This window comes from Syngnathus typhle, linkage group LG1 (assembly GCF_033458585.1).
Source record: "Syngnathus typhle isolate RoL2023-S1 ecotype Sweden linkage group LG1, RoL_Styp_1.0, whole genome shotgun sequence".
Taxonomy (NCBI): Eukaryota; Metazoa; Chordata; class Actinopteri; order Syngnathiformes; family Syngnathidae; genus Syngnathus; species Syngnathus typhle.
Genome location: NC_083738.1, coordinates 23,289,748 through 23,315,857, shown reverse-complemented (window position 1 = coordinate 23,315,857; position 26,110 = coordinate 23,289,748). Strand labels below are relative to the sequence as shown.

General features: G+C 50.6%; 4 protein-coding genes across 9 annotated transcripts; 3 read left to right on the top strand and 1 right to left on the bottom strand.

Moving 5' to 3' along the window:
* Positions 1 to 900: 900 nt before the first annotated feature.
* On the bottom strand, positions 901 to 3,371 carry ttc5 (tetratricopeptide repeat domain 5). The gene is made up of 9 exons (XM_061272900.1): positions 3,231 to 3,371; positions 2,875 to 3,007; positions 2,575 to 2,786; positions 2,365 to 2,515; positions 2,188 to 2,279; positions 1,912 to 2,115; positions 1,545 to 1,759; positions 1,331 to 1,475; positions 901 to 1,260 (listed from the first exon to the last, which is right to left on the bottom strand). Exons 1-9 carry the CDS (start codon positions 3,267 to 3,269, stop codon positions 1,141 to 1,143), a joined length of 1,311 nt encoding a protein of 436 aa, XP_061128884.1. The 5' UTR covers positions 3,270 to 3,371; the 3' UTR covers positions 901 to 1,140.
* Positions 3,372 to 3,460: 89 nt separating this feature from the next.
* mettl3 (methyltransferase like 3) lies at positions 3,461 to 6,838 on the top strand. The gene is made up of 11 exons (XM_061272863.1): positions 3,461 to 3,921; positions 4,332 to 4,531; positions 4,601 to 5,053; positions 5,141 to 5,316; positions 5,381 to 5,594; positions 5,660 to 5,847; positions 5,982 to 6,020; positions 6,092 to 6,200; positions 6,265 to 6,330; positions 6,398 to 6,510; positions 6,594 to 6,838. Exons 1-11 carry the CDS (start codon positions 3,807 to 3,809, stop codon positions 6,718 to 6,720), a joined length of 1,800 nt encoding a protein of 599 aa, XP_061128847.1. The 5' UTR covers positions 3,461 to 3,806; the 3' UTR covers positions 6,721 to 6,838.
* A 664-nt stretch (positions 6,839 to 7,502) lies between these two features.
* On the top strand, positions 7,503 to 14,307 carry apold1b (apolipoprotein L domain containing 1b). Of its 4 annotated transcripts, none has more exons than XM_061274879.1 (20): positions 7,505 to 7,775; positions 7,885 to 7,932; positions 8,497 to 8,668; positions 8,740 to 8,778; positions 8,848 to 8,904; positions 8,972 to 9,043; positions 9,280 to 9,339; positions 9,418 to 9,486; positions 9,678 to 9,740; positions 11,430 to 11,495; positions 11,623 to 11,655; positions 11,788 to 11,829; positions 11,892 to 11,969; positions 12,043 to 12,096; positions 12,178 to 12,198; positions 12,262 to 12,336; positions 12,417 to 12,456; positions 12,531 to 12,576; positions 12,674 to 13,088; positions 13,756 to 14,307. In XM_061274879.1, the coding sequence occupies exons 3-20, from the start codon at positions 8,498 to 8,500 to the stop codon at positions 14,227 to 14,229; spliced, it is 1,875 nt and encodes a 624-aa protein (XP_061130863.1). In that variant the 5' UTR covers positions 7,505 to 7,775; positions 7,885 to 7,932; position 8,497; the 3' UTR covers positions 14,230 to 14,307. The 4 variants fall into 4 exon arrangements, with proteins under 4 accessions (XP_061130871.1, XP_061130863.1, XP_061130845.1 ...); XM_061274861.1 differs by having other exon boundaries at positions 7,882 to 7,932; XM_061274887.1 differs by lacking the exon at positions 9,280 to 9,339 and having other exon boundaries at positions 7,503 to 7,775; positions 7,882 to 7,932.
* On the top strand, positions 14,281 to 25,765 carry arhgef40 (Rho guanine nucleotide exchange factor (GEF) 40). 3 transcript variants are annotated; one of them, XM_061274844.1, is made up of 27 exons: positions 14,281 to 14,421; positions 15,228 to 15,381; positions 16,832 to 16,921; positions 16,994 to 17,101; positions 17,732 to 18,017; positions 18,088 to 19,123; positions 19,358 to 19,575; positions 19,651 to 19,788; positions 19,862 to 19,967; positions 20,038 to 20,131; positions 20,198 to 20,278; positions 20,402 to 20,518; positions 20,629 to 20,727; positions 20,784 to 20,929; positions 21,426 to 21,564; positions 21,642 to 21,761; positions 21,844 to 22,035; positions 22,102 to 22,557; positions 22,634 to 22,971; positions 23,043 to 23,292; positions 23,361 to 23,450; positions 23,586 to 23,798; positions 24,200 to 24,406; positions 24,494 to 24,674; positions 24,819 to 24,908; positions 24,993 to 25,099; positions 25,241 to 25,765. In XM_061274844.1, the coding sequence occupies exons 2-27, from the start codon at positions 15,379 to 15,381 to the stop codon at positions 25,265 to 25,267; spliced, it is 4,932 nt and encodes a 1,643-aa protein (XP_061130828.1). In that variant the 5' UTR covers positions 14,281 to 14,421; positions 15,228 to 15,378; the 3' UTR covers positions 25,268 to 25,765. The 3 variants fall into 3 exon arrangements, with proteins under 3 accessions (XP_061130828.1, XP_061130835.1, XP_061130822.1); XM_061274851.1 differs by lacking the exon at positions 14,281 to 14,421 and having other exon boundaries at positions 15,151 to 15,381; positions 18,091 to 19,123; XM_061274838.1 differs by lacking the exon at positions 14,281 to 14,421 and having other exon boundaries at positions 15,151 to 15,381.
* The last annotated feature ends 345 nt before the right edge of the window (positions 25,766 to 26,110 follow it).

Sequence of the window (26,110 nt, the reverse complement as noted above, 5' to 3'; positions counted from 1 at the left end):
GCAATTTGTGAAACGAGCGCGGCGCGGGTGCGTGCGCGTAATCACGCTCGCAGGCATTTATCCATTTGAGCTCTATTTAAAAGGAAGCGAGCGAATAGATGGCAAGATGTGTGACAATGACGTGCAGGACACAGTTGAGTGAGCGTCCCCTCCCCTTCTCCCACCACCCCGCTCACTATGAAGCCCAGGCCGGATCCCGTGGCGCAATGGACAATGCTCCCCTTTCACCCCCTGTCACCTCCCGTACCGTATGGAGCTTTGGATAAAAGAAAGAGAAGGAGACTGTGGGGACATGTTGAACCTGTGCGAGGAAATGCACTGACCTCAGCTGCCAATTCATCCTTTTGGGGGAGGAGACTCCAAAAGCGAGAGTTGACATTATGCAAAAAGCATTTGATGTATGTTAAATATGCAGATGTTGGTTGAGGCTGCTCAGTTTGTGCTTGTAATTTTTATTGTGTTTTCAAAACAGTGCATTGGTGGAAGTGGACTCAAGGGAAAAAATAGCAACGGCGTCTGTCCAGTGCCTTTGATAGTTTCAATGAAGGTGAACTCAGCAGAGCTCCTCCTCTTATCCAATCAGGTATCGGAATTTGTTGACATCATTTTCTGGCGCCTTGCACGTGCCGAAAGTAAGTAATGGAAACAAAAGACTACAAGGTGTGATATGAGCGACTACTCTGATGATGCTACGGCTTTGTTACGTGATTTCCGTAACTTGGCAATTCTGCGTTGTGCTACGTAAAACGCCTGTTTGCAGTTTTGCCTTGAAGCGCAAAGTGTAAATTTGAACAAACTACGACGTGAAGAATGGTCATTGCTTTAGACTTGTAATTGTGTTGCAATTAATTCAACCAATTTAAGATTTTATCTTCAATCTCCAACAAAAACCAGATAACCTTTGACAGTTTTCAAAGACTAACTCAATGTTTATTATGTAATACCTCAAAACTGGATTTGATCCACTAAACCTCCAAACAGTTCAACCACTTCTAGCAGCATGGCACATTCAACTTTATTTTGCAACTAGTTGATGCCTTGACAACAACATACGCTCAAATAAATAATAAAAAAAAGTAGCACGATGGCCGGCCGGGCATTATGTACAAAACATGATAAGCGAATTGTGTCTTTTGGTCCTCATTCACTTTGAGGCTTGTAACTGACGGAAGTGACGATGAGACTCTGGGCATTTTGAGTCTTGCCGTTGACGACGAGGAACAAAGGCGAGTCCACGCGGATGCTCTTGAAGTCAAACGACTGGGGGGGGGAAAAAAAATCAAATGTCAGCAGGGGTGGGACTGTTCCGCGACGGAGCCGTATGACTCACCGTGTCTTTGTGCGTGATACTGTGTCGTTTGACCTGCGGCTCGGGAACCACCACCGTGTCTCCGATGAGGACCCCCCAGCTGTCGGCCGTGTTGTACACCATCACCACCACGCAAGTCTCCTCGCTATCAATCATGCCGAACGTACTGGAGAGCAAAGGAAAGACCAGTGTCCAGTACGAACGCAAGAAGGAGAGAAGAGACGACCTTACTTACAAGGCCATGCGAGCCCGGGACGCCAGACTGAAGACCACCTTGCCCATGGCGGCCACGGCGCCGTTGAGGCCGTGCGTTAGTGAGGACGACGGCCGTGGCTCCAGGCTCCCCACGCGGCCCGTCCATGAGCGGAACTCAGGGGAGGAACACGGGCCCAGAGACGACGTGCTCAGGTTGGACAGCATGCTCCGTAAACGGCGCGCCTTTACCTTTCCCTGCGGACAGTGTCCAACAGACCCCCACATTGTCAAACCTCCGCTTTTACCTTCCGCTATTGTACGGCAAAATGTGCAATTCTAATTTTCGTTTTCCCCCTATTTTCAAAAGTGTAATATCACAAGTTAAGATACAAGAAGAGCACGGCCACCTTTGTCTGGCAGAGTTCCGTGACGTTGTGAAGGTACTCCATCAGCTGCTTTTCCTTCTCCGCAGGCTCCGGCCAGCCAGGGTCCAAAGCGGCCGCCCGGCTGTAGCCCCCAAGCGCCGACCCAAACATTTCTTCGTACTGGAACAGGGTGGCTCGGTTAAAGTGCAGCTCTGGGTAACAAGCGGCAGCTCGATCCACTCGTTCCTGGCGAGGCAGGGGTAACACTTGAGCATTGATTCACGTGTTGATTCATTTCTATGTGTGGTGTGTACTAACAGCCTGCGCATAGGCACTTAGAGCCTGCGTGGACAACTGCGGCCTTTGTCCACAAGAGAAGAACAGAGAGACATAGGCGTTGCCCAAAATATCTGCAAAGACAAGTACGCAGCAGATAGCGAGTGAAAGATATCAGACACGAAACCGTCTCAACCGTTCACCGCTCGGCTTACTCACACCAGGATGTCCCGTCGGAGACATCCAATTGGACAGCTTGGCGGCCCATATCCACGCTTTCCATGACCTGTTTGCTGTGCGCGTCGCCGTCCGCCGCCGGGAGCTGCCTCAGAACCATGGACATGTTGCGCAAAGACACCTTGTTCTTGCTCTAAAAGCAAACACACAATGGTGAGTAAAGACACGCATCCCCCTCGCGTCATCGTGTACCTGTTGCAAGGCTCCCGTAAAGCAGTTCTTGGCGGCCATCAGGTCTCCCTTTTTCCAGTACTGCTCCCCCAGAATGTTCCAGCCCTCCACCAGGCCAGGCTCCAGCTTGACAGCCCGGGAAAGGCAATCCTCTGCGGCGGCGCTGAAATCTGGAGCTACGTTGAGGCACCGGCCCTTCTGCAGCAGGAACTCCGCTTTGTGCTTGTAACATTCTAGAAGGAGAAGCGTGGCATGCAGGAGGTTTTGCTCAACAAGTCACCCACATAGAAAGCAGCAGCGGGAGCGCACCTGCTAACTTACCTTCTTTCTCCTGCAGCTTTTTCAGCAACTTTTCCAACTCGAGCGCGACGTCCTGTTGTTTCCGGTCCGCCTCCTCCACACTGTGAGTCTCAAAGTAACAATCTCTATAATTGTACAACTCATCCACCAGCCCCTGGAACAGTCAAAGTAAGAAATTGTAAAATGCAAGTACAAATAATAATACAAGTCACCCAGCCAAAGAAAAGGCATCCAATACATATTTGTCGCACACACGCACGTACACACGTTTTTTAGATGTTGTTCAGGGCGCAAAGATGACTGTATAGGAGGTGAGCATAGAAAACACATTGTCAACGCGTACGTTATCACAAGTGGAAAGACAAAAAAAGAATTGCCTTGATATTTTGGAGTTCGTGTTCGTTTTCCTCCGCCATCTTCTCCAGTCCGACACAAAAGAGTTAAGCTTGACAAAAAGTGTCACGACTTGAGCATTAAAGGCAACACTCTGCACTTAGGATGAGAATGATAAGGACTCATTTCCCCGTGAAGATTTTTTTTGGACAGATTTGTTCCAATGTTGTCACGGGTTTCAGAATAACGATTTTCGACTATCATGGAAATGAGGCGAGTCCGTGTACCAAATGGATCCGATGAGCAACATCATCACAATCCATTCATTTGATTTTATGGTCTTTGATGTCTGGACACGTTATACGGAATTGTAAATGTCAGTAGAGCGGAATTTAAGATTTTTCTATCGGGGCCGAAGTAAATTATTTTGATTCGGAAATTGGAAAATTTGTGAAAACCTTACGGATTAATATGATGCTGCCCGGACAATATTCAGATGTGCACCACCCGTTGCGGCTATCCGCAAATTCCGTAGCCCTCCGTTCATTACTGGCGTTATTTTTTTTATGCCTTTTTAAGACAACTTTACAGCCGCCGCTGGAGTGTTTATTTGGGTTGCCATGTCGGACACATGGAGCAACATCCAGGCGCACAAGAAGCAGCTGGACTCTCTGCGGGAGAGGCTGCAGCGGAGGCGGAAAGAGCCGACATCACAAGCGACACAACTGGCCGCCGGTAACATAATTCCCTTGCTGCAAATACGCTCCCTTTATTATCATCTTGTTTGCATTCATCTAAGCATTAATAACAACAAAAACATTTCGATATGTTTTAAGCTTAATTGTATCAAATCCAGTGCGATGCAAAAGCGACATATCCTGCAATTGAGACCAACTTCGAAAGTCATGCCGTTTAAATTAATGACGGAACAAATATTATTTTTTAAATCCTAAAGATTGTTGTCACTAAAAGAGCATAATAAAACGAAACAAACAGGTGTTTGAAATGTCCCATTATGTTCAGAAATTTTAAAGATTTGAGAATGTGAATGAAAAGTGTCATCGATCCCTTTTTTCAGCCTCAAAACAACAATCGTATTCTATTCATTGTTGACTTTCTCTCCTTCCTCTTGTGTTGTGTGTCAGAGGTGGGTGCAAGTGCAGATGTTCCCGCGTCCAGGAGTGACAGCCCTACCCCGTCAGCCGCGTCGGTGCCATGCGGCACGCGGGAGGACACACCCAAACCTCCTGACCCTGAATTGGAAAAGAGAATGCTGGCCTATTTGTCCGATCTGAGTCTCTCACTGCCCAAGGATTCCCTCACTATAACAAAAGACTTGAATGGCGTGAGTTGAGCAAGACGTCATGAACCAGGTGTGTGGATGTTGCCTTCATTTCAGTGCTCTTATTTGCAGTCGGAGACAGCCATCGCTCACGAATGGATCCAGAGTCTTCTGCTCAAGTTCTCTGCTCAGGAGCTCATTGACGTCCGGCAGCCGGCTATGTCCTCATCTTGTACGACGGTGGTCGTAGCGGTGGACCATACCAAATTATGGGCTATGATCGGATCAGGCGCCGGCGCCCCTCGGACGGGTGTCAAGAGAAAAGCAGAGGAGCAGTCCCAGTGCACGAGAAGTCCGGGTTTCTCGCCCTCGCTGCAGGGCTCGGCTTCTCCGCCGCGGCCCGCGGCAGCTTCCGTCACCTCCGTTTTGCCGGTGGCGTCTTGGCAGACGGTGGGCATAGTCGGCGCGTCGGGGAGTGGCGGCGACAAAAAAGGCAGGAGCAGTAAAAGCCAGTCGTCTCACGTGGACATGGAAATCGAAAGCCTGCTCAACCAGCAGTCCACAAAAGAGCAGCAGAGCAAGAAGGTCAGTCGGACAAGGCGGCCAGCGGGAAATGTTAGTTGCTATTTCTGGTGACTTCTGACGTGGATTTAATTTTTTTTTGTTTTGTAGGTGAGCCGAGAAATCCTGGAGCTGCTCAATGCTAGCACAGCCAAGGAACAATCGATAGTGGAGAAGTTTCGTTCTCGTGGCCGCGCCCAAGTTCAGGAATTTTGCGACCACGGCACCAAGGAGGAGTGTGTCCGCTCGGTGGATACGCCTCAACCGTGCACCAAGCTCCACTTCCGGTCCGTTTGTCTGTCCGTCGCTTGGGTGACAACTCTGAATCGACTTGCCTCCGTTTGTTTCTAGCCGCATCATCAACAATCATACAGACGAGAACCTGGGCGACTGTTCCTTTCTCAACACGTGTTTCCACATGGACACCTGCAAGTACGTCCACTATGAGATCGACAGCCCTCCCGAAGCCGAGGGGAGCCCGGCGGGGGCCCAACCGGGGGCCGCCGAGGCGGGCCTGCACGGCGACGACGCAGACAGCAACGTGGGCAAACTCTTCCCCTCTCAGGTGAAGTGAAGCGCGGTATTATTAAGTGCGTAACGCCAAGCTGACCTTGCTCTTCGGACCTGCAGTGGATCTGCTGCGACATCCGCTACTTGGACGTGTCCATCCTGGGTAAGTTTGCCGTGGTGATGGCAGACCCACCCTGGGACATTCACATGGAGCTGCCCTACGGCACTCTGACGGATGACGAGATGAGGAAACTCAACATCCCCGTGCTGCAGGACGATGGCTTCCTCTTCCTTTGGGTCACCGGCAGGTAAGCGCCACCTTTTGTCAGCGCTTTTTATCTGGCTTAAATGAAAGCTTAGGCGGCGCCAAACTGAACAATGGCCATTTACGTGGGGGGGGGGTTTCCCCGTCAAAATGTGATTAGAATTTTTTTTCTTCCAGGGCGATGGAGTTGGGGAGGGAATGTCTGAGTCTGTGGGGGTAAGTTGCGCCGCCGCAGCAATGTCTTCCGCAACTTGGCAACGCACATGACCTGACCCCTCATGTGTCAGCTATGAGAGTATTGATGAAATCATCTGGGTGAAGACCAACCAGCTTCAGAGAATAATCCGCACCGGGAGAACAGGACATTGGCTGAACCACGGGAAGGAGCACTGCCTGGTGCGTTGACGTCGAACACGGGTCCGGGCCGCCGTCTTTGTGTTTCAAACGTGTTTGTGTCCAGGTGGGCGTGAAAGGCAACCCTCAGGGGTTCAACAGAGGTTTGGATTGCGACGTCATCGTTGCCGAGGTAATACGGCCACACTCTGGGCCCGTCTGAGAATACCGCGTGGTAACCATCCTTTGTCTTCAATCAGGTCCGTTCCACTAGTCACAAACCGGACGAAATCTACGGAATGATCGAGAGACTCTCGCCAGGAACCCGGAAGATCGAGCTGTTCGGTCGACCGCACAACGTCCAGCCCAACTGGTTGGCTAATCTTAAGTGACCCTTGCTCCGTGTGCACCCGCCGTGGTACTCATTTTTTTTTTTTTTTTTTGCTCGTTTCCCAGGGTGACGCTTGGGAACCAGCTGGATGGCATTCACCTCCTGGATCCAGATGTGGTGGCCCGCTTCAAGGAACGCTACCCGGATGGCGTCATTTCCAAACCCAAGAACATGCAAACGCAGCATAATTAATTTGGGCGTGGTGGGGCGGTTGACATCATACACTCAGCAGGGCTTCCATTAGCCCTTTTTTATCCTCTACAACCCATGATTTATTCTTTTAATAATAAATAAAAATGATTTTGAGCTATTTTATGTCCAAATTTTACACCATTGAAGTACAGACAGGCTGAACAATTAAACGCTTTACCACTAGATGGCAGACTTTCCAATGAACAAGTGCAACTCAAAGCTTTGAAGGGGTTCTATCTGATTTTTAGAGGCCCTCTCACCACCATATTTCTGTTCTGTTCTTTTTTTTTTTTGCGATAGGGGGTTGCAACTTGCCAGTGGACATTTACATCACACCAACTACATTGCGATGTTCAAGATTGACCCCACTTGTGTTTTGTAGCTCTGTGACACCGCTGTAAGTTGCAAACTTGAGATACGAGCGCTGTATGCCTATATTATATATACTTAATTGTTCCAACTGATGAAGCCTTCTTGGCTCAGAGGCCAAACAACTCTGAAGATGAAGATCTGAATGAATGAGAATATTCACAAGCATCGTTAGAAGGCATTTTCATTCTATTCATGTTTAGGTGATGCTGACGTTACTGTAAGTTTATATATATATATATATATATATATATATATATATATATATATATATATATATATATATATATATATATATATATATATATTGTCGTGTTTTCTCATTCAAAAACTTTTTTAGCGTCCGTATTGTCAAGCGTATTCATTTCAGTGTTCTGTGTCATCCATCAGTGGTTTTTGTGTGAAGGGCGTGATCTGGGAGCGAATTAAACTCGTATCTCAAGTTTATCTAACTTTACTTTTAGTAGGGTGAGCTTTTCGGAGAGTCAAAACACGTCACAGTTTTCCCAGCGCATTGCTTTCACATGATTTTGCTGGATTCACGCCATCTTGTTTGACTTGACTGGAGCCGGACGGAAAGTTCGGGATTGGACTCGTCCCATCGCATTCGGGACAGGTGTCGCAGGTGCGCACGTACCTCGCTCTTTTGAGCACAAGTGACACTTTTATCCCTATTTTGCCGGCAGGTGAGTGTTCCTTCCTTGTTTTTTGTTCCCACTTTGCTTGAAACGCGACACTTTGTGACCTGACTTACTAGTTTTTCGTCTCTCTTGCTTCTCCTCCGCCCACAAGAAGAGGAAGCGTCTCAGCGCGTTCCGGGTAACATTTAGCACTCGGCGGAAGGTAAGCGCTTATCTTTTATTTAGCTTGACTAATACTGTTGCTTATCTTTCTTATCCTTGGGTTTTGCCTTCACTTCCGTTTTAGCACTTTGGCTCACCTTCCACACACGTCTGGCTATTTTTAAACAGCCCCCCCGCACACATACGCACTTCACTGTCTACGACCCAGCCCAGCAAAAATGTTGGGTTAAAGATGAGTAAAGAACAAATTGATTCGTTATTTTCTATCAGTCGGACTAAATTGTAGCCTTTCAAGTACGAGCATCTGGTAAGTTGCTCATGTTTGTTGCTTCTAAACGTGTTCAACAATTAAGAGTTTCAAATCTGACATTATGTGAAGGCACTAACATTTCAGTGACATTCCTGCGTTCACTTTAAGGGACAGTCACTTAAGGCCTCTCAAATATTGGACAGAAATGTCCTTGAAATATTGTGTGGTTTTCATTTGCTCAAGCACTTAAGAGACTTGTTCTGGGCTGGCCCTGAAAAGAAACCAGTAATTAAAACTTAGTGTGTCTATTCATTGAATCTATTGTCAGTCTTGTCTATGACGATCCTGTTTCAGCATGAATATGTTTCGGAAAGAAAAAGGCTCAGCGGCGACGCCGACGCTACCGCCGCGGCCCAGCAAACAGGCCGGGACGGACGAAAGTGATTTGGGTCGCGTCCCGGGAGGCTCCGGTGCAAACCTTGACTCGCAGGAGCAGGCCATGCCGATGACAGGCGGGGCTCAACAGGTAAGTGTTGACATGCAAACATTGACAGGTTGGCACTGTGCCATCTTTTGACTGGATTGACTTACTTCTAGGGAAGTAACCAGAAACCTGCAAGTCTCCCAAAGTCCAAGGTGTGTGCGCGCACATGAAGCAGAATAATCCAAACAAACACCACACATGAATGGCACGTGTGTTTGCAGAGGACTCGGGTGATGGACGTGATGCAGAAAGTCAACCCCTTCAAGGCTTCATCACAGGTAAGAAAAAATGTGCTTTTCAGGTGCTGGCAGTTCTGGCGCAAAATGTCCCCCCCTTCCCTCCCAGGCGCCTCCTCTCTCACAGACTCCTTCCACAGTCACTGCTGACTCAACCGAAATGGGAACTGACTCAACACAGGTCAGTAGAATGACAAGTAGACAAGTTGTTGCTGTTTTTTTTTTTTTTTTAAAACATCGAATGAATACCTCAATTTGCTTCAAAATCGTCCAGAACAAATTAGATTCCCCTTTGATGAGTTAACTACATGAGCTCTTCCTGAGCTCTTCCTCCCTTTTAATCAGATTTTAATATTAATAACGACAGTGTTCGGACAAGAAATGGTAATCTTGAAAAAGCGACCTCTCATCCCTCAGAATCCGGGAATGCTTAAAGGGATGATTCAGAAAGTCAATCCGTTCAAGTCTTCAACACAGGTGTGACCTCCCCCAAGCACACATGTCAAAATGAGCTCCAGTGGTGCCGAAAAGTACTCAACGTGGTCTCCACTTTAGGCGGCTGACAAGGATTCTCAGGAGGAGTCTACAGAAACCCCACAGACGGATGGACTAGATGGAAAACAGGTAGACAAAACAGTGGGTTGCACCAAAAGTGAAGGGGGGCCAAGTTAAGAACCACAATTCAAATGCTCTAAATCTTCCAAATGTTCTTTTTTTTCCTAATCCAAACACAAAGATTGATTATTTAAATGAACTATATGGTTGGTGGCCTTCTTTCAATTTTTGTTACGTTTGTGTTTTTTGTGATTCTTTAGAATCCCGGAATGCTTGCGAGTGTCATTCAGAAGGTCAACCCGTTCAAATCATGGCAGTCAAAGGTTAATGAATATTATTGGAGGAGCCTCTCGTTTGCTTTTGCTCTGCCGCTGTTTGAATGACAGATTCTTGATTTTTTTTTTTTCTTTTTTTATATTCAAGATTCAAGATTCAAGATTCAAGAGTTTTTTATTCGCCATGTTTGAGCGTGCCAAACAAGGAATTTGACTTCGGTAGAAACACACCCTCTGTTCAACATTTAGGTGACTAACAACATTCAGGACATGTGAATAATGCAAAAACAGTGTAGACAAATTCAAGAAGGTGTGAGGAGCAGGATGTTATTGCACAGTAATGTCTCTGAGACTCTATGAGTGGTGTGAGTTCATCAGAGCAACAGCCTGGGGGAAGAAGCTGTCTCTGTGTCTGCTGGTTTTGGCGTACCGAGCTCTATAACGCCGTCCGGAGGGGAGTAGTTCAAACAGACTGCAACCCGGGTGAGAAGGGTCTGTAGAGATGTTCCTTGCCCGATTCCTGGTCCTGGACAGGTACAAGTCTTGGATAGATGGGAGGTTGATTCCAATGATCTTTTCTGCAGTTCTGATTGTCCGTTGTAGTCTGTGCTTGTCTTGTTTGGAGGCCGATCCAAACCAGACAGTGATGGAGGTGCAGAGGACAGACTGGATGATGGCAGTGTAGAAGGTCTTCAGAAGCTCTCGCGGCAGGTTGAACTTCTTGAGCTGTCTCAGGAAGTACAGCCTCTGCTGGGCCTTCTTCCGGACAGAGTCTATGTGGCCGGTCCATTTCAGGTCCCGAGAGATTGTGGTTCCCAGGAACTTGAAGGTGTCTGTGGAAAGAATAGTATTACTGCGGATAGTGAGGGGTAAAAGTGGTGAAGGGTCTCGCCTGAAATCCACTGTCATCTCCACGGTCTTGAGCGGGTTCAGCTCCAGATGGTTTTGACTGCACCAGTGGACCAGCCGCTCCACCTCCTGTCTGTACGCAGTCTCATCACCGTCCTGGATCAGTCCGATGAGAGTGGTGTCGTCTGCATACTTCAGGAGCTTCACACGAGAGTCACCTGAGGAGAAATCATTGGTGTAGAGGGAGAAGAGCAGTGGGGAGAGGACGCACCCCTGAGGGGCTCCAGTGTTGGTGGTCCGGGTGTCAGATGTGGTGCCCCCCAGCCTCACACGCTGTCTCCTGTTGGTCAGGAAGCTGGTGATCCACTGACAGGTGGAGGCAGGCACCGCAAGCTGGATGAGCTTCTGTTGGAGGATGTCAGGGGCGATGGTGTTGAACGCCGAGCTGAAGTCCACGAACAGGATCCTGGCGTACGTTCCTGGGGTGTCCAGGTGGTGCAGGATGTAGTGCAGTCCCATGTTGACCGCATCATCCACTGACCTGTTTGCCCGGTAGGCAAACTGGAGGGGATCAAGCAGGGGGCCCGTGACCTCCTTCAGGTGGTTCAGCACTAGCCTCTCGAACGATTTCATGACCACAGATGTCAGTGCGACGGGTCTATAGTCATTCAGACCTGTGATGGCGGGCTTCTTGGCTACTGGAACGATGGTGGAGCTCTTGAAGCACGAGGGCACCTCACACAGCTCCAGAGAACGGTTGAAGATCCGTGCAAAGGTGGGCGCCAGCTGCTCAGCGCAGACTTTCAAGCAGGAAGGTGACACGCCGTCTGGGCCCGGTGCCTTCCTGGTCTTTTGTCTCCGGAACATCTGGCGCACTTCCTCCTCCAGCCCGACGCAGCCTCCAGCCAAGGAAGTCCAACGGATCTCAGCAACCTGCATGATAAGACGACAGAGGTGGGATTTATTTATTGTTTTATTTATTTATTTGATCGTCTTTCTGAAAAATGATTTTATATTTAATCGCAAGGGTGGGGCGAACGTGTGTGATATTTGTGTGTGTTTTTTTGTATGGGCAACGCAGACAGCACACGAGGAGACGGACTCTGTGCAGCAGGTAAATGACCAAAAATGTATTCGGCCGTCAGCATGTTGAAAAGATTTGGAGTTGAGGTGTGTGGCGTGTTTAAAAATTGTTGTGACCCCGTCATCATGAATAGGGAAAAATGTTTATTTTCTGTTCCCCCAGGACGTGGCATCGTTACCTGACTCCGAGAGGTCGGGCGCCCCTGTAAGACGCCGCCGCCCCTCTTTGTCGCGTCACTGTGGGCAAACATTTGTTTTTTGCTGCAGTCTGTTGGTCACGAGGAGCATCCAAGCAACGCTGAGCCGAGCCGCCGTGCGACCGAGCAGCCAAAGAAAAGAAAGAAGGTTTGATTGGCGTCCGCCAAAACATCACCCTGGCACTGCTTGTAACCCTTTGTTTGCTCCCTTCGTCTGGTAGACCTTCAGAATCAAAAGAATTCTGCCCGCTTCGTTCTTTGGCTCCGGAGCCAAGGTATGAGTGAACCGCGCGGCTCGTTTTTATGATATTGTTTCCAAGTATGGCTTCTGATTTGCTTTGTGTGGGCCGCCGCAGGATTCTGATGCTCGCACTCAGGTAGCGATTTATCAATTTCGAGTGGAAGTTCCCGTCATGTCATGGCACTGCGTCTGAACTTAGGAGGTGGAGGTGCAAACGCTGGAGATGGCCGACTTGCCCTCGTTGGACGAAGCCGGCGCTGACGACCCGCTGGAGGTATTTCAGATTTTCTTTGAATGCTGTACGAGTGAGAAATCAGAACAAAAATGACCCCCCCCCCCCCCACACACCCCAAGGATGAAGGCGGACTCTTGGCATGGTGGAGAACAGTTGACGGTACGTAAGCGCGTTTGACGGGAAAGCAGATGAGCTCGCGGGCGCAACCCGTTCATTGTCGTCATTTGGCTCAGGCTGGGCCGAGTGGAACGAGACCACCCAAGACCACCAGTCTGAAGAGTAAGTTGACTTTATGGAGTTCTAAAACATTCTGCTTCTGTCCTAGCTAGACTCAAACTTTCGTGTCGAGCACTGACAACGCCTATTTGGGCCTCAGGGTGGTGGAAGAAGCGGCGGACCGTGTGTACATGGCAGCGCGCCTGTTTGTCCGCTTGTTCAACCGGCGTGGTGCCTCGCTGCAGCAGCGCGTCTTGGCGCTGCTGGCGCTGGCCGACGCCGCCGACAACTTCCACAAGAAGACGGTTTCGGCCAGCGTGGGCGGCGGCGTGGCCGGCGTGGCCGGCTCTGTCACCACCATCACCGGACTCATCTTGGCCCCCTTCACGGCCGGGACGTCACTCATCGTCACGGCCGTGGGCATCGGCGTAGCCACGGCGGGCGGCATCACCTCCGCCTCTGCCAACATCACCGACACGGTGCATTCCAAGACGGACCGCAAGAAGGTGGAGAAGATGATCCAGGACTACCAGGAGGAGATGAACGACATCAAGGAGTGTCTGCAGTTCTTGGAGGTTAGCCAAGGTTCTTTCTTTATCGTCTTCTAGTACGATACACGCTTTGTTGATGGTTTTTTTTTGTATAGTATGTGTTCTTCTAAATGTCCACAAGGGCGCGCCAAAGGCCAAGTAATGAATTCCCCCCCAGTGAATAACAGAGGAAACAGTTAGGATTGAACACCTGAACTACGGTGCGCATGTCTTCTGGGGGCTGCAATGATTGCCACGTTCGCATGAGACAAGGGATGCATTCAAAGACAGTTTACACCGTAGAACTAACTCGGGTGGGAAAAAAAAAGTCCAATGCATTATTAAAATGCACAATTTGTGGTTTGTAACGCATCCACAGCTTTGCTGTTTTACTTGTTACATTTTATAATGACTAAACAGGGCTTCCAAAATATATCTTGTACAAGTTTTCCCAGTATTTGCTTGGGGAAATGTCAAGAATTAATTGAGGGGTTATACTGCCGGAAGGCTTCCGTAAACATCCGTAGTCTTCCAATACTTAAACTTTTACTGTACTATGTAAAGAATCTTAAATATTTGGTGTTTACTTGTTGGAGTGTTTAAAAACGTTTTAATTCATCAAAGGGATTCCAAATAGTTCATTTGTGTTAAACAACTTCGTAATTCTCTTTGTAATAAGTGTCAGCTATCGTGTGCTTTTCTCCCTCTCCAGGAAGGGATGGAAACTCTGGAGGAGTGGAACTTTGAGCAATACGCCCAGAGCATCTCCCAGAAGCATCTGAACCAGAACGTCAAGCACGTCATGAAGGAGGGCGGCCGGGCCGGCAAGGCTTTGGTCATCAACACTGAAAGCCTGATCAACACCGTGCAGATTCTCAGCGTGGCGGGCGGTGCTGCCAAAGCCGCTCAAGTCATAAGTGTCACCACCGGGGTCATGTCAGGACTCTTCCTTGCGCTCGACATCTTCTTCTTGGCAAAGGACTCAATGGAGCTGCGGAAGGGCGCCAAGACGGAGTTTGCCGCCAAAATCCGAGAGGTTTGCAAGGACCTCCAGGATGGGCTCCTGGAGCTGAACCGCATCAAGGAAGAGTTGCAGAAGACAATGGACGGCATCCAGGTGGAGGAAGAGGAAGAGGAGGATGACATCAAGTCAGAGCTAAAGAAACTTATTGAGCTGGAGGAGTGACCAAACCTGGCTACAGCTGCCAAGCTTTACATTGCTTGTCTTTTTAATTTTCTTTCAATAAAACGGTGATTTTTCTGACATGTCCTTGTTGTCTTGGTTACAGCCAGTCTGCTTGCCAGCTATGGGAGAAGCTGCTTCAGTCACCGGGCCCCGTTTTGGCCATACCCCTGAAAAATGTGGGCTACTGAGGAGGTAACAAAAAAAAAAGAGCTTAATTCTAATTTGCAATTCTTGACTAAATTGTTCTCAGTCTTAGCACATATTTTTCGGATACAGCGGTATGCAAAAGCACCCCTAAACATTTTCAAGATTTTCCTTTATAAATCATCGTTGTTCGGAGCAGCAATTTCAGTTAAATAAATCCTATAGCAGACAAACACAGTGATATTTGAGAAGTGAAATGAAGTTGATAGGATTTACAGAAAGTGTGCAATCATTACTTAAACAAAAGTAGACAGGTGCATAAATTTGGGCGCCCCAACAGGAAAAATGACATCAATATTTTGTAGATCCTCCTTTTGCAGAAATAACAGCCTCTAAACACTTTCTATAGCTTCCAATGAGAGGTTGGATTCTGGTTGAAGGTATTTTGAAGTCATCGTCTGACCATTCGAGTGGACCATACATTTGGAGAACTACCCAGTGTACTGTAAGTGTATGTTGGAAGAGCAGGAGCAATGTGAGACATCAAAATATCCCCAAATGTTTTTTTTTTTTTTTTTTTTTAGCTGTTCACGAATTTTAATCTATTGCTTGCTGCTCCAACTCACACTCTGAGTTGTCCATATTGCACACACTCCCCTCTCCCGCCATTACTAATACTATTGAAAGTTCTTTTTCATTATCCATTAGTATAGCTCCCTCTAGGGCTAAGAATGGAAAGTTTGAGTGTACGTACGGCGAGACTGTGGCGCTCTTGTTGGCTTACTGGGGGGAGGGGGAGGAGTGGTGGTGGGACGTTTGTGGGAGTGAGGACTATGCAGCTTGTACATTTCCAGGCTGGCAATTGCAGCGGCGAGTACGCAGGACGAGGAGATGAGGAGATGAGGAGGACACGGCCTCTTAAGAGTTGAAGAGCGCAGCGGAGATGCCGAGAGGAAGCCAGTCTAGGAAAGGAGCCGTGGACTGACTTTGATTGCGGTCTCAGCCATGGTAAGATCCGATGAAAGCCTTTTTTCTCATTTGTTTTGCTCAGCCCAATTGAACTTTTAGATGGACTCTCACCAGAAATGACTTTTAGGACTCTGCATGTAGTTGGATTGTCTCTCGGTGGAAAGCTGAAACAAGAAGTGTGTTTGGGAAAGAGCGTGGGGGGGAGGACTTGGAGCTTTGAGACCCGATGCAGCATTTTCCACACTAGAGAAAGAAATCGACACAGAGAGAGTGAAAGGGACAAAGCTGAAGCCAGGTTTGGGGAAAACACACATGCTCCTCTTCTGTGTCTTGTTTTCTGAGGCGCGAATGGAAGTCAAGGGGCCAATCACAGACATCCCCTGCTAACGCCACTTCCTGCCTTTGTTGACAGCTTATGTGAGTCCCAACTGATCAACAAATGCATGTGGACCACATCAACCCGAGTCCATTCCGCAACTCTGACGTGTGCTGGTTGCAGACAATCGAGTTGCTTGTCCCCGGCGGACATGAGGCAGGCACCTCATTTCCCATGATGCACGCGGGCAGCTGGAAGTTGTCCACAGAATTTGTCTGCTTTTCCCTTTTGCGTCGGGGATTCTTTGGCAGTTCTCTGGCCAAAACCCTCAAGTCTGTGGACGCTCCTCACATCTGCTTCCCATCATGGACGCTCAGCTTTCCCACCGTTCTGACCCCCACCCCCTCGCCCCTTCTCTGTTTCTCACAAAACACATTCTGTCTGGAGTCGTCTATCTTTTTCTGTCTTTTGGTCAGGCATCGATGAATCCCACTGTTTCTTTGCAAAAAAATGTAGTGGAACTTAAGTGTCCGACTTGAGTGAAAAAAAAACACACTTGTTTTCTCTTTTACCACCAAACTCAGAATTTGGAAAGTCAAATCGTTCTTTCGTAGAGCAACTTTGGGACCCTTCACACCCACTCTACACTTTTCCACTTGGACCCCGCCTAAGTGGAATTTGACACTCGGCATGTTGAAATGAAGCATTGCAATCCATCAATAATATGCTCCTCACTTGTCCATGCAGGTGCAAGCTTTTTTCTGTCCTCTTTTAAATTTTTTTTTTAGTTTTATGACGGCGACCGCAGGAGACGAAACCCAGGTAATTGTTGTCAGATGACACGTGTGGTCGGTTGGAGGTAAGACAAGGAAAACGGAGGGACTGAAAACATAATTATGAGAGGCAGAGGGGGGGGGGGCATGTTGTACAAACAAAGTTGAGAGAGTGAGAGCAGAAGTTGCATGTGTTGCCATGTCAACAGGCCACGTCGGAAATAAACACCCCTTGTGTGTGAGAGGGAGAGTCAGGGTTCCACATTGAGTGCCAGCCCCCGCAAGGAAATGTTTGACACTCTCCAGAATGTTCAACAGGAAACAGGAGTGACTGTGCCGCCTGTGTGCGTCGACTTAAAGCTGAAACGAAAGTTGATTCTCGTTCTTTTGTCCTAATCAGGCTTCTGAGGCCATGGAGGACTGCGTGCAGGGGGCGCTCTCATCTCTGTACCCACCCTTCGAAAGCACCGCCCCACCCCTCCTCTCGCAGGTATGCATCACACGCATGCCTCGGCTACTGCCATCCAACAAACTTGAGCGGTCGCCAATATCCTCCACGAAGGTCTTCACCGTGTTGGAGTCCACCTACCAGCAAGACAGCCTTCGCTACCTCCTGGACTACTTTGTCCCCGCCAAGCACCTCCTTCACAAGCTCCAGCAGCACGCCTGTGTGAGTTTTTTGTCTTTTTGTCAGATGAGCTCAGTGAGTTGAGTTTGCGAGCGCGCACGTGTGCGCACCGCAAACACGTGCATTCGCAAGTGGCTTGTTTTTCCCTTGTCGCTGAGCTGCAGTGAGATGGTGAGTCATGTCAATAATTCCTTCCAGATGTGAAAGAAGCAAAAAGAGAAAATGGAGAGACCCCGACCTTTAACTGGAAAGTCAGGGAGATCTTTAGAGATACTACCGTTGGCTTCCTTCACCTGCATCAAAAAAAAAAAAAAAAGCTCCTGAACGTTACATGTAGTGGTCGCTTTGAGGACGGTAGGGGTCGGACACAGTGGAGCGACACAACCGCAACCGACTTTCAGAGTGCCAAAGTCATGACGGGCCGGAGTCCAAACCGGGGCCGCGAGAGGGAGTCGCCGTGGAAGAAAGGCCTTAAGGGAGTGAAAATAAACACAGGCGGAATGTGGATGTGAATTGAATGAGGGTGCAGCGGGCTATGAGAGAAGCAAGTTCCAGAGAGCTGTGCTGACATCTGGTTAATCCAAAGTTCCTGCTCAATGTTCTCCAAATTTGATTGAAAGCTGCTATTCCCATCAGATGCCTGCATTTTGAGACTTTATGTCCTCCCCTTAGTCTCAGTACCTGGGCTGTCTGTTCCTCCACTCCGGCTGGCCGCTCTGTCTGGGCAACAAAGTGGTGGTCCAGCTCTCCACCCTGGACTGGAGACTGCTGCGCGGCAATGACTTTTACCTGCAGGTGGTACCCTTCTCTACTCGCTGTCCCCGGTTGGCCCTCAAGTGTCTGGCCCCCGGGGGACGCACAGTTCAGGAAATCCTCGTGCCTGAGTCTCAGCATCCCCTTGTGTTCACCAGCGAGTGGTTGCACAGCATCAACAAAGAACGGGGCCACAGGAGGGAAGGTAACGCTTCCATTCAGGCCTTGAATCCATCCAGCAGTCCCTAGTAACTTTTATTCTCCCGTCAACGTAGCAGGTGGTGGTCTCGACACCTGCTTGGTGAGCACTTGTGACGGCGTGCTGCGCCTCCCGTGGAAGGAGGTGGTCTACCCCGAATTCATCCACGACCCGTCTGAGGAAGCCAGCCAGCATCCCAAGCCTGAAGGCTACGTGTCCAAGCCTCTGTCCGAGGACTGGTGCAGAGACTCCTGGGGCTGGGCTGAGGAGGAGGGGGAGGAAGACAATGCCTCGCTGCCGGACGGCTTGGCCTCGGACCCTGCTCTTCCCCGGCGGCGGCGCAGCGAAGATGGCCTTGGGCGGACTGCGAGACATCCCGAGCTGGATGGAGACTACGTGGAGCTGTTGGAGCCAAGAGGAGGACCGGATGGAGGTGTTGACATGAAGCACAGGTACTTGGAGATGCACAGGATATGCAAAACAAAGACTTTGCCGCTTTGTAAGAGGACTAATGCCATCAAACTACGGAGAGGAAAGCTGCTGGGATGCGGCCAGATGGACAGCTCCGGTAGCTTTGGAAGCGTCTGCGGAGCTACCTCAAATTTGACTGCCCCCAAAGAGAACGCACTTGTAGGAGTCACTCGAACAAGCACGGCAACACAATCTTTCCCGTGTCCAGCCCACGGGGACCTTGACGATAAAGGCGGCCATCTCAGCAAAGGAGATGCAGATGGACGAGGAATGAGGTGCCCTGGTGTTGGGGGTGAGATCAACAAGGTGACGCAGGCAAGGAGAGAAGACTCTGAGAGCACTCTATTCCCCAGAGAGTTCCCTGACACAGGGGGTCATGTGGTGGAGGGTTGCTCCGACCCGGGGTCTCACTCAGATTCGGTTTTCGAGGACACGGACAAACCAGCCAGTGGAGACAGTGATGCTGCGACGCCAACAGGGAACGTACCGGACACAACTTTTGACGCTGTGGCTAGCGATAGCATGGAGGCTAGCAGTGGTGCAGTGGATATCAATCATGTGACTCCCAACGATGCTACAAAGAAGACTCAAGAGTGCACGAGAGGCAAGGAAGTCAAAGCTTCTGGCTTCAGAGCTCCAAGGTAAGGCCGGCATGATCAGCTCCAAATATTCCCTTTTGTCTGCTTCGTGCAACCTCATAAAAAGAGCTGCTTCAAATATTTGATGTGAATTACGGAGGCCACCAAAATATCAGACCTGTCTCTCACCAAGAGAGAAAAAAAAAATTCTGTCCCACGAATACCGTCTAAAGTGAACATTCACACTGTGGAGCTCATGTTGGCATCATGTTCACCTTCACTGTCCTTCACTTTAAGGAGGAAAAGGAAGGGAAGGGGAGCCAAAGGGAGGGGTCGATCCGGCGCTCGCGCTTTCCGTACTGGCTCCAAACCGCAGGGGAAAGCTACTCCTCATCTGGACTCCGCTTTCTGCTCTGGCTCAACGCAGCAGCGGCAAATCGCAGAGGAGGAGCGTGTTTCGGAACCGTCGTCCGATGGCGAGTGCCTGTCGGAGAGCGGCGCAACCGGCAGCGCAGGTGAGATGAACCGGGACGCCTCTTTCCCGCAAGACACCAGCCAATGAGTGAATGTTCCTTCGTTTACGTGGGCAGAGGCGGAGTCTCTGCCCATCTGCAACGGCATATCAGCCGCATTTGAGGAGGCAGAGTCGGGTGAATCGTGTAAAAAGACTCGCATGCTACGGGAATTAGACGCAGAGCTCCTCCGGTCTGGACAGCTACGGCTGATAGGTATTTAAACAAAACCAAAAAAGAGATGACCGGTTTCTCGATTGGTCGCTTGAGTGATGAAAACTGATCACAGGTACGGTGGACAGATTGGGACGCGCCCTTGTCATAGCAGACATTGACGATTCTGGCAGCAACGAGGAGATGGCGCGCATCCTGGCCTGCTACCACAGGATCACACGGTAAGCTCTGGTGCGAGTGGATGGCAGCGGTTCTTGACGGCCCTTCTCCGCCGCCGTCTGCCACGTTCAGGTGTGCAGCCAAAGAAAAAGGTCTGACGGTGTTGATAGACAGCAGACGCTCGCCGCCGTCCTCGCTCTGCCTCTCGGCACTCAAGTTATTCCAGGTGAGAAGTCACGCTGAGACGCTTTGCTGGAAAAGCAAAAAGCAAACTTTACATGTTGCGTTCTAGCGGCTGGTTCCTGGTGGTCTCGGAGCGGTGCTTTTCTTGCTGGACAAGCAGCAGCCGTCTTGTGACCTGGAGGCAACAGAGGTGAGCTGCACGTGAAGTGATTTTTGGTGAGAAAGAGTGTGTGTCTGCTTTTAGCTTGTCATGTTTTGAGGACCTCTGATTTATGCAATCCCCTCCCCTTCCTTCTCGTCCCGTCAATCCCAGGTCCACATGGTGCGAGGAACAGCAGTCCTTGAGCAGTTTGTAGACAGGCAACAGCTGCCCACAGAAATGGGCGGTGACTTCAGCCACTGCCACTCCGACTGGCTCTCCTTCAGACTGGTCGGTAACTCAAACACATTCCGCGTCGGGTTCATTTCCATTTCAACTTCCCCAAAGATCGTAGTGTTTTGATGATGACTGACACGTACTAACTTGGGATTCTTCTTTAGAGCTTAGAGAGTCTGACTGAGCGCTGTGAGAGCGCCCTCCTCCTGCTGGAAGAAGCGCTGCAGTCGATGGACGCCGAGCCAACGGTTGACAACATCAAGGTGAGTGCCAGCGTGTCCCGGGTATGGATCAGCAAATCTGATCTCGACTTCCTCAGGAGGTTTCGGCGAGCTCGGAGAAGCACCGACGCCTCATGGCCAGCGTACTGGCCGACAACCGCTTGACTGAGCTTCAGCGAGGGGGCGGGGCCTGGCTGGCGGGATTGACCAATAGCGGGTTGGCGCGGACGTCCCCGGATTGCAGGTAATCTGCGTTTTCAATGTGTGTGTCTGTTCAGTGTGTTGCTCATTTAACATCTTAGTTTGACCCAAAGCTGTTGGATCTGTGAGCTTGATATTTGACGTGGGTTCAACAAATAATTAAACATAACGACTACAAAACATGATCCATCCATTTTCGGAACCGCTTCTCCTCAAGAGGGTCGTGGACACACCACCAAATGGAAAGAACAAAATAGCCACCCTTATCGAAACAGTCTAATAACCAAAATGTCAAATGCCCTTTTTATTGTCTCCACAAGATGGCGCAAATTCACAAAGATTTCAACATGATGCCGATAGAAAACATTTTGACTTTGGAGGGTGGGGATTGGATGTCGCCCTGTGTGCGTTCCATATTCCACTCAGCAGAAACCTCGCAGGCTGAGAATCAAGTCGCTCGCTTTTATTCCAAATTGTGAAAAACAGCCGAGCTCTTGCTCACCCCCGCTGATGGAACCGTGACGGCTGTACCCCTACAGGGCCGCGCTCGCCAGCGCCTCCGTACTTTATGACAGCGTGGACGATGCCCTTCATCGGCTGGTGCGAGTATCCAACCGCAGGGCTCGCGACCTGGACGCGCTGGACCGACTGTCCGGCCTGGTGGACCAGCTGGAAAAGGTGAGCCTGCAAACGGAGAGCATCGGGAAGAGCGGTTTGCTGCGACCAGTACTCAAAAAGCAATTTGAACTTTGCAGTGTGACGAGGATATGCGGCGAGTGGAGTCGCAGGTGCAAGCCTACAAAGACCCGCCTCTCTCGCTGAGCAGATTGTCGCTCCAGCAGCAGAAGTTCAAAAAGTTGCGGGAAACGGCAAACGTGAGAAAATGGCTCCATTAACACTCTTGAGAAAAGTTCTCATGGTCATGTGAAGAACGGGCAAGATCTTGTTTTGTTTCAGGAGCTGCACAGCCGGACTCTGTCTGTGCTCACCGACTTGGAGAATTGGAGCGAGTTGGACTGGCCGGGCCTCAACGACATCCAGCTCCAAGTACCTACGTTCAGGGAGCGTCTGCGAGATATGTCCCACTGTCTGTCCGACCGCTGGACCTCCTTGGATAACACGCAGCGGCTACTCTCCACCCTGACCGAAGTGAGCGTGATGGAGCGCCGTTCCCGCACCCACCTGCAGACTTGAACATGTCCCCTGTTCTTCCAGGCTTCTCAGTGGTGCGATGAGGTGTGTTCCGCCTCGCCGGTCTGCTCCCTCGCCTCCCTCCCCCCCATTCCGCCGTCCCGCTTCCAGGATGCCCGCTCCTTGGCCGTGGACTTGGGCGGCGGAGAGCTGCTTGATCTCTGGAGTCGTACGGTGGAGCGTTACCAGCAGACGGTCGCACAGGTCAAGCCACGCTTCCTCCAGTCCGAGCGAGCCCAAAACCAGAGCCAGGGGAAGGGCAAGACGCCGCTCACCGGTAACCTGTGGGATGCGGACGGAGAGGGCGAATGGGAACCCGGGGCCAGAGGAGGCGAGGGGGGGCTCCAGTCATGGGGCTCACTGGCTTCGCTGTTCAGACCACAGACCTGCTCCACGCTGAAGATAGGAGATGAGAAGGGGTGCAAAAAGGAGAGCGGAGGGGGTGGAGGGAAGTTTCTGCAGAACCTTTTGAAGAAGAGCGTGAGCATGGTCCATTTTCATTTCCTGCTTCTCCAGCTGAGCCTCGGCATTCTTACCCACGTCTGTCTCCTCTCAGCCCACAGAGGCGCCCCTCCCTCCCAAGCCCCCCAGAAAGAGACACCCCAGCTTCGACCTCCAGGCCCTCCTGGCCCCCCGCAGAGGTGCCGGCAATCCCAAAACTCCCGAGTGCCGTACCTCCCCCAAGTCCTGGCTGGGACGCCGGGCCCTGGTGGACCCAGTGGTTGCCACTGGCATGGCCGCTGCCCTCCAAGGGGGAGGAGGGGTGTTGATCAGGGGGGTGGAGGTCAGCAGTAAAGAAGTGGTGGACCACACGGGCTCTCCGCGGCAACATGTGCTGCTGGGCAGGACCGAGAGGGAGATAGGCACGGAACGGGCCGGATCCACGGCGCAAAGGTATCTGCTGCTTTTTTGCCTTTTGGTCCATTCATTGATCTTTCATCTGCCGTCTTTGTGTTCCTCTGCAGCAAACTCTACCTGCTGTGGTGCAGGATGCTGAGCAGCGAGCGACAGTACGTGGCCCTTCTCAAGGGGGTGCAGGAGAACTACCTCCCCCTGCTGGAACTTTCGGAGGCGCCGGAATCTATTCGAGGCAAGGCGGACGCCCTCTTCCCCGACTGGGGCGCCCTGAGCGAATTCCATTCGCAAAATCTACTGCCCGCCATGGAGGACGCACTGGTGCAAAGCTTGCTCCAGCAGGACTGCTTCAGTAAATTTGTGAGTTAAAAGTCCACAGCGGCAGCTTTTCTTCTCACTCAACGTGTCGTGCTGATTTCTTCTCACAGCGGGAGCACTTCCTGCATTATTCTCACTACATCAGGACCAAAGCGGAACCGGATTCGTCGTTGGTCACACAAGCTGCAGACTTCTTCAAAGTGAGTCACCATCGTTAAATAGCGTTGAACGATCATCTGTAAAATATGGCTGCTATGCTTGTTTAAGTCCACGATCCACCCAAAGATACTGACTCTATGTCCTCTTCCTCCCCTCCCCCTTCACCTTTGGGTCAGTCCAAACTCCCTGCAACCGCCGCCTCCCCCTTGTCGCCTCTGTGCTTCCCTCAGTGCCTGCAGGCGCCGCCGCAGAGGTTGGAGCAGTACTGCGAAGTCCTTGAGGAGCTGGGTGCCATCAACCCGACCTCTGACTCCACCCTCTCCTTCCTGAGACAAGTCCAGCAGAACGGCGAGGACCTGAGGGCCAGTGACCTCATGATCGGGTGTCCGGTGAGAGGCCCTGTCCCACTTTTTCTGCTTCGACTTTGGAGATGAAAAGTTTAATCAGCCATTAGGGTTTTTTTGGGGTTTTTTTTTTTAAATAAATACCAGCCCTCTATTTTCGTCCTCTCTGGGCTTGCGGCTGAGCTGCAGCTAAACTGGGCTGACTTGAATATTGCATGTTTCAAACCAACATTTTCAAAGAATCAGACGTTCTCCTCCTTTTCTTCTTGCCCTTAATTACACTACATGTCTTCCAGTAGTGCTCAGTGCTGCCTGGCATGTTGTGGCACAATGCGGTACTGCACATGGAAATTCCATCTTACCTGACTACTGTCCAAACTCTTCAATGATGGCTTCAACATTTTAGGGAAGAAAAAGTGTATATGAGCTGTTATCATGTGCGTCAGATTCCTGTGGAGGAACGAGGCGAGCTGGTGCGTCAGGGCGAGCTGACAGTGTGCGGCGGCACCCGGCGGAAGCGCGTGGGCGTCAGGAGGGTCTTCCTCTACCAACACATCATCATCTTCACCAAACAGAAGAGCGGAGGAGGTGGCGGCGGCGGCGGCGGCATTGGACCGGGGCGCATGACCTACAGCTACAAACACAGCATGAAGGTGCAAAAGTAGTCACGCTACAAATGTTTTGGGATGCCACCGCCTGCCCACTAACTCTCGCGACGTCATGGTCGGCGCCGCTCCCAGACGGCCGACATGGGCCTGACGCAGAGCCTGGGCGAAGACGGCGTCAAGTTTGAAGTTTGGATACGACAGGCTCCTCGCCTCAGGGACTCCGTCATGCTCCAGGCTCGGGACGAAGAGCAGCGCAAGGCCTGGACTCGGGACGTGGCTCGCCTATTGTGGACGCACGCCATCAACAACACAGGTGAGACGCACAAGTTCCTTGGAGTTTTTGCAAAGTTTCAGCCGAGCAAGTTCCACATGGTAAACATGGCGACTCAAGTCTTGTGACTGGAGTGCCCAACTTCTGGAGTGTTTCCTCCTCTAATGTCCAAATTTCCACTTGCAGAGTTGTGTCTGAAGGAGTCGCTATGCGTTGGCGTGTCCAGCAAGCTGCTGCTGGACGCCAGCGGGAGTCAAACCACCGAGTTGGAGAGAGGTGAGGGCCGCGCGACCGTGCCACCAGGCCCTCTGGCATCTTTTGCGCTCCGTCCAACCTCTACAAACTCTCCCACCCGCTTAGTGCACAGCAGCTGCTCTGACTCGTCGTCCGTCGGCAGCCACAAGGAGGGAGGGGGTTCCCCGGCATCAGGGAGGGGCACCAGGAGGAGCTCCGCTAGCTGCTCTCAGGTGCCTTATAGAATGAATAAATGAATAATAATAAGAATAATTAATGAAACTAATAGAAATTGCAGAATTGTGGTAGTGGCTGGGAAATGTCACGCCGAACATTAATACTGTGTGTGTGTGTGTGTGTGTGTGACCCTCCAGGGTCAGTCACCCTCCACTGCCGTGTAGCTGTCCCGGCAGCCCAAGTGAGTGACGCTTCTTGATCCACGTGGACCAGCTCGACGGCCACGTCACATCTGCAGCAGCCTGACGCCACTGAAAGCGAGACCCAAACGCCATTTTGGATGCGCCGGTCTCGGCAGCTGGCAAAATCCCGGAGGGTTCCGAAGCGGATGGCGCCAACAAAGCGCCCATTGTGCACCAACAAAGCGAGCGCTCGGCCCGAACGGCCGCCTGCATCACATGACCCAGCTTTCTGATGGTAAACAGGAAATGGCGCGTAGCCTCCGGTGGCGCGTGAGACTTAGCAGGTGTCGTGGCTTCGATTTTGACATCACGCTTCGGTGCTCTGCCCACTAGAGGGATCATCTTCATCTTACACAAGCATCAAATGATCATTTGTGCGTTGTTGTGTGAATATTTTTCCTCTTTTGGGTCTGGGATGCCTCCCTCTTGTACCACATTCCTTGACATGTTTCTTGGACATTAAAACTGGATGGAAGTTAACACGTGTGTGTGTGTCCGTGTGTGTGTGTGTGTGCGCGTGCGTGGTAAAGCTGCTCACGTGATCATTTGAAGGGAAATATGTGAGACTTTTTTTTGTGTAAGGTTGACTAATGGATTAACTGTTGCATCTTTAGGGTTCTGGAGGGGGCGATGGTCTCTCTACAGAACAGCCAGTTGTTTCATGCTGAGCCCACCCTGTACCCCGCCTCTCTCTGCTGTTTAATAGACGCAGTACAATATCAAATAGTTGCAGGGATCAAATTCTCCGAAAGGCTGTGGTTCTGTGCGAGGTTTAAGAGATAAAGGCCTAGCTGTAAGGGAAGGAAGGGGGGCAACAGGAAGGGG

Bases quoted from the DNA above. Each gene is read 5' to 3' on its own strand.
- arhgef40 (XM_061274844.1), top strand. The intron at 19,576-19,650 runs GTGAGATGAACC...TTACGTGGGCAG, and splicing joins CGGCGCAACCGGCAGCGCAG to AGGCGGAGTCTCTGCCCATC. The intron at 22,558-22,633 runs GTGAGCATGGTC...GTCTCCTCTCAG, and splicing joins AGAACCTTTTGAAGAAGAGC to CCCACAGAGGCGCCCCTCCC.
- apold1b (XM_061274879.1), top strand. From the start codon at position 8,498: ATGAATATGTTTCGGAAAGAAAAAGGCTCAGCGGCGACGCCGACGCTA. The intron at 11,970-12,042 runs GTTTGATTGGCG...TTCGTCTGGTAG, and splicing joins AGCCAAAGAAAAGAAAGAAG to ACCTTCAGAATCAAAAGAAT. The intron at 12,577-12,673 runs GTAAGTTGACTT...TTTGGGCCTCAG, and splicing joins CAAGACCACCAGTCTGAAGA to GGTGGTGGAAGAAGCGGCGG.
- ttc5 (XM_061272900.1), bottom strand. From the start codon at position 3,269: ATGGCGGAGGAAAACGAACACGAACTCCAAAATATCAAG. The intron at 3,008-3,230 runs GCAATTCTTTTT...TGACTGTTCCAG, and splicing joins ACGAACTCCAAAATATCAAG to GGGCTGGTGGATGAGTTGTA. The intron at 2,787-2,874 runs GTAAGTTAGCAG...TTCTCCTTCTAG, and splicing joins AAAGCTGCAGGAGAAAGAAG to AATGTTACAAGCACAAAGCG.
- mettl3 (XM_061272863.1), top strand. From the start codon at position 3,807: ATGTCGGACACATGGAGCAACATCCAGGCGCACAAGAAGCAGCTGGAC. The intron at 6,021-6,091 runs GTAAGTTGCGCC...CTCATGTGTCAG, and splicing joins GAATGTCTGAGTCTGTGGGG to CTATGAGAGTATTGATGAAA. The intron at 6,511-6,593 runs GTTGGCTAATCT...CTCGTTTCCCAG, and splicing joins CACAACGTCCAGCCCAACTG to GGTGACGCTTGGGAACCAGC.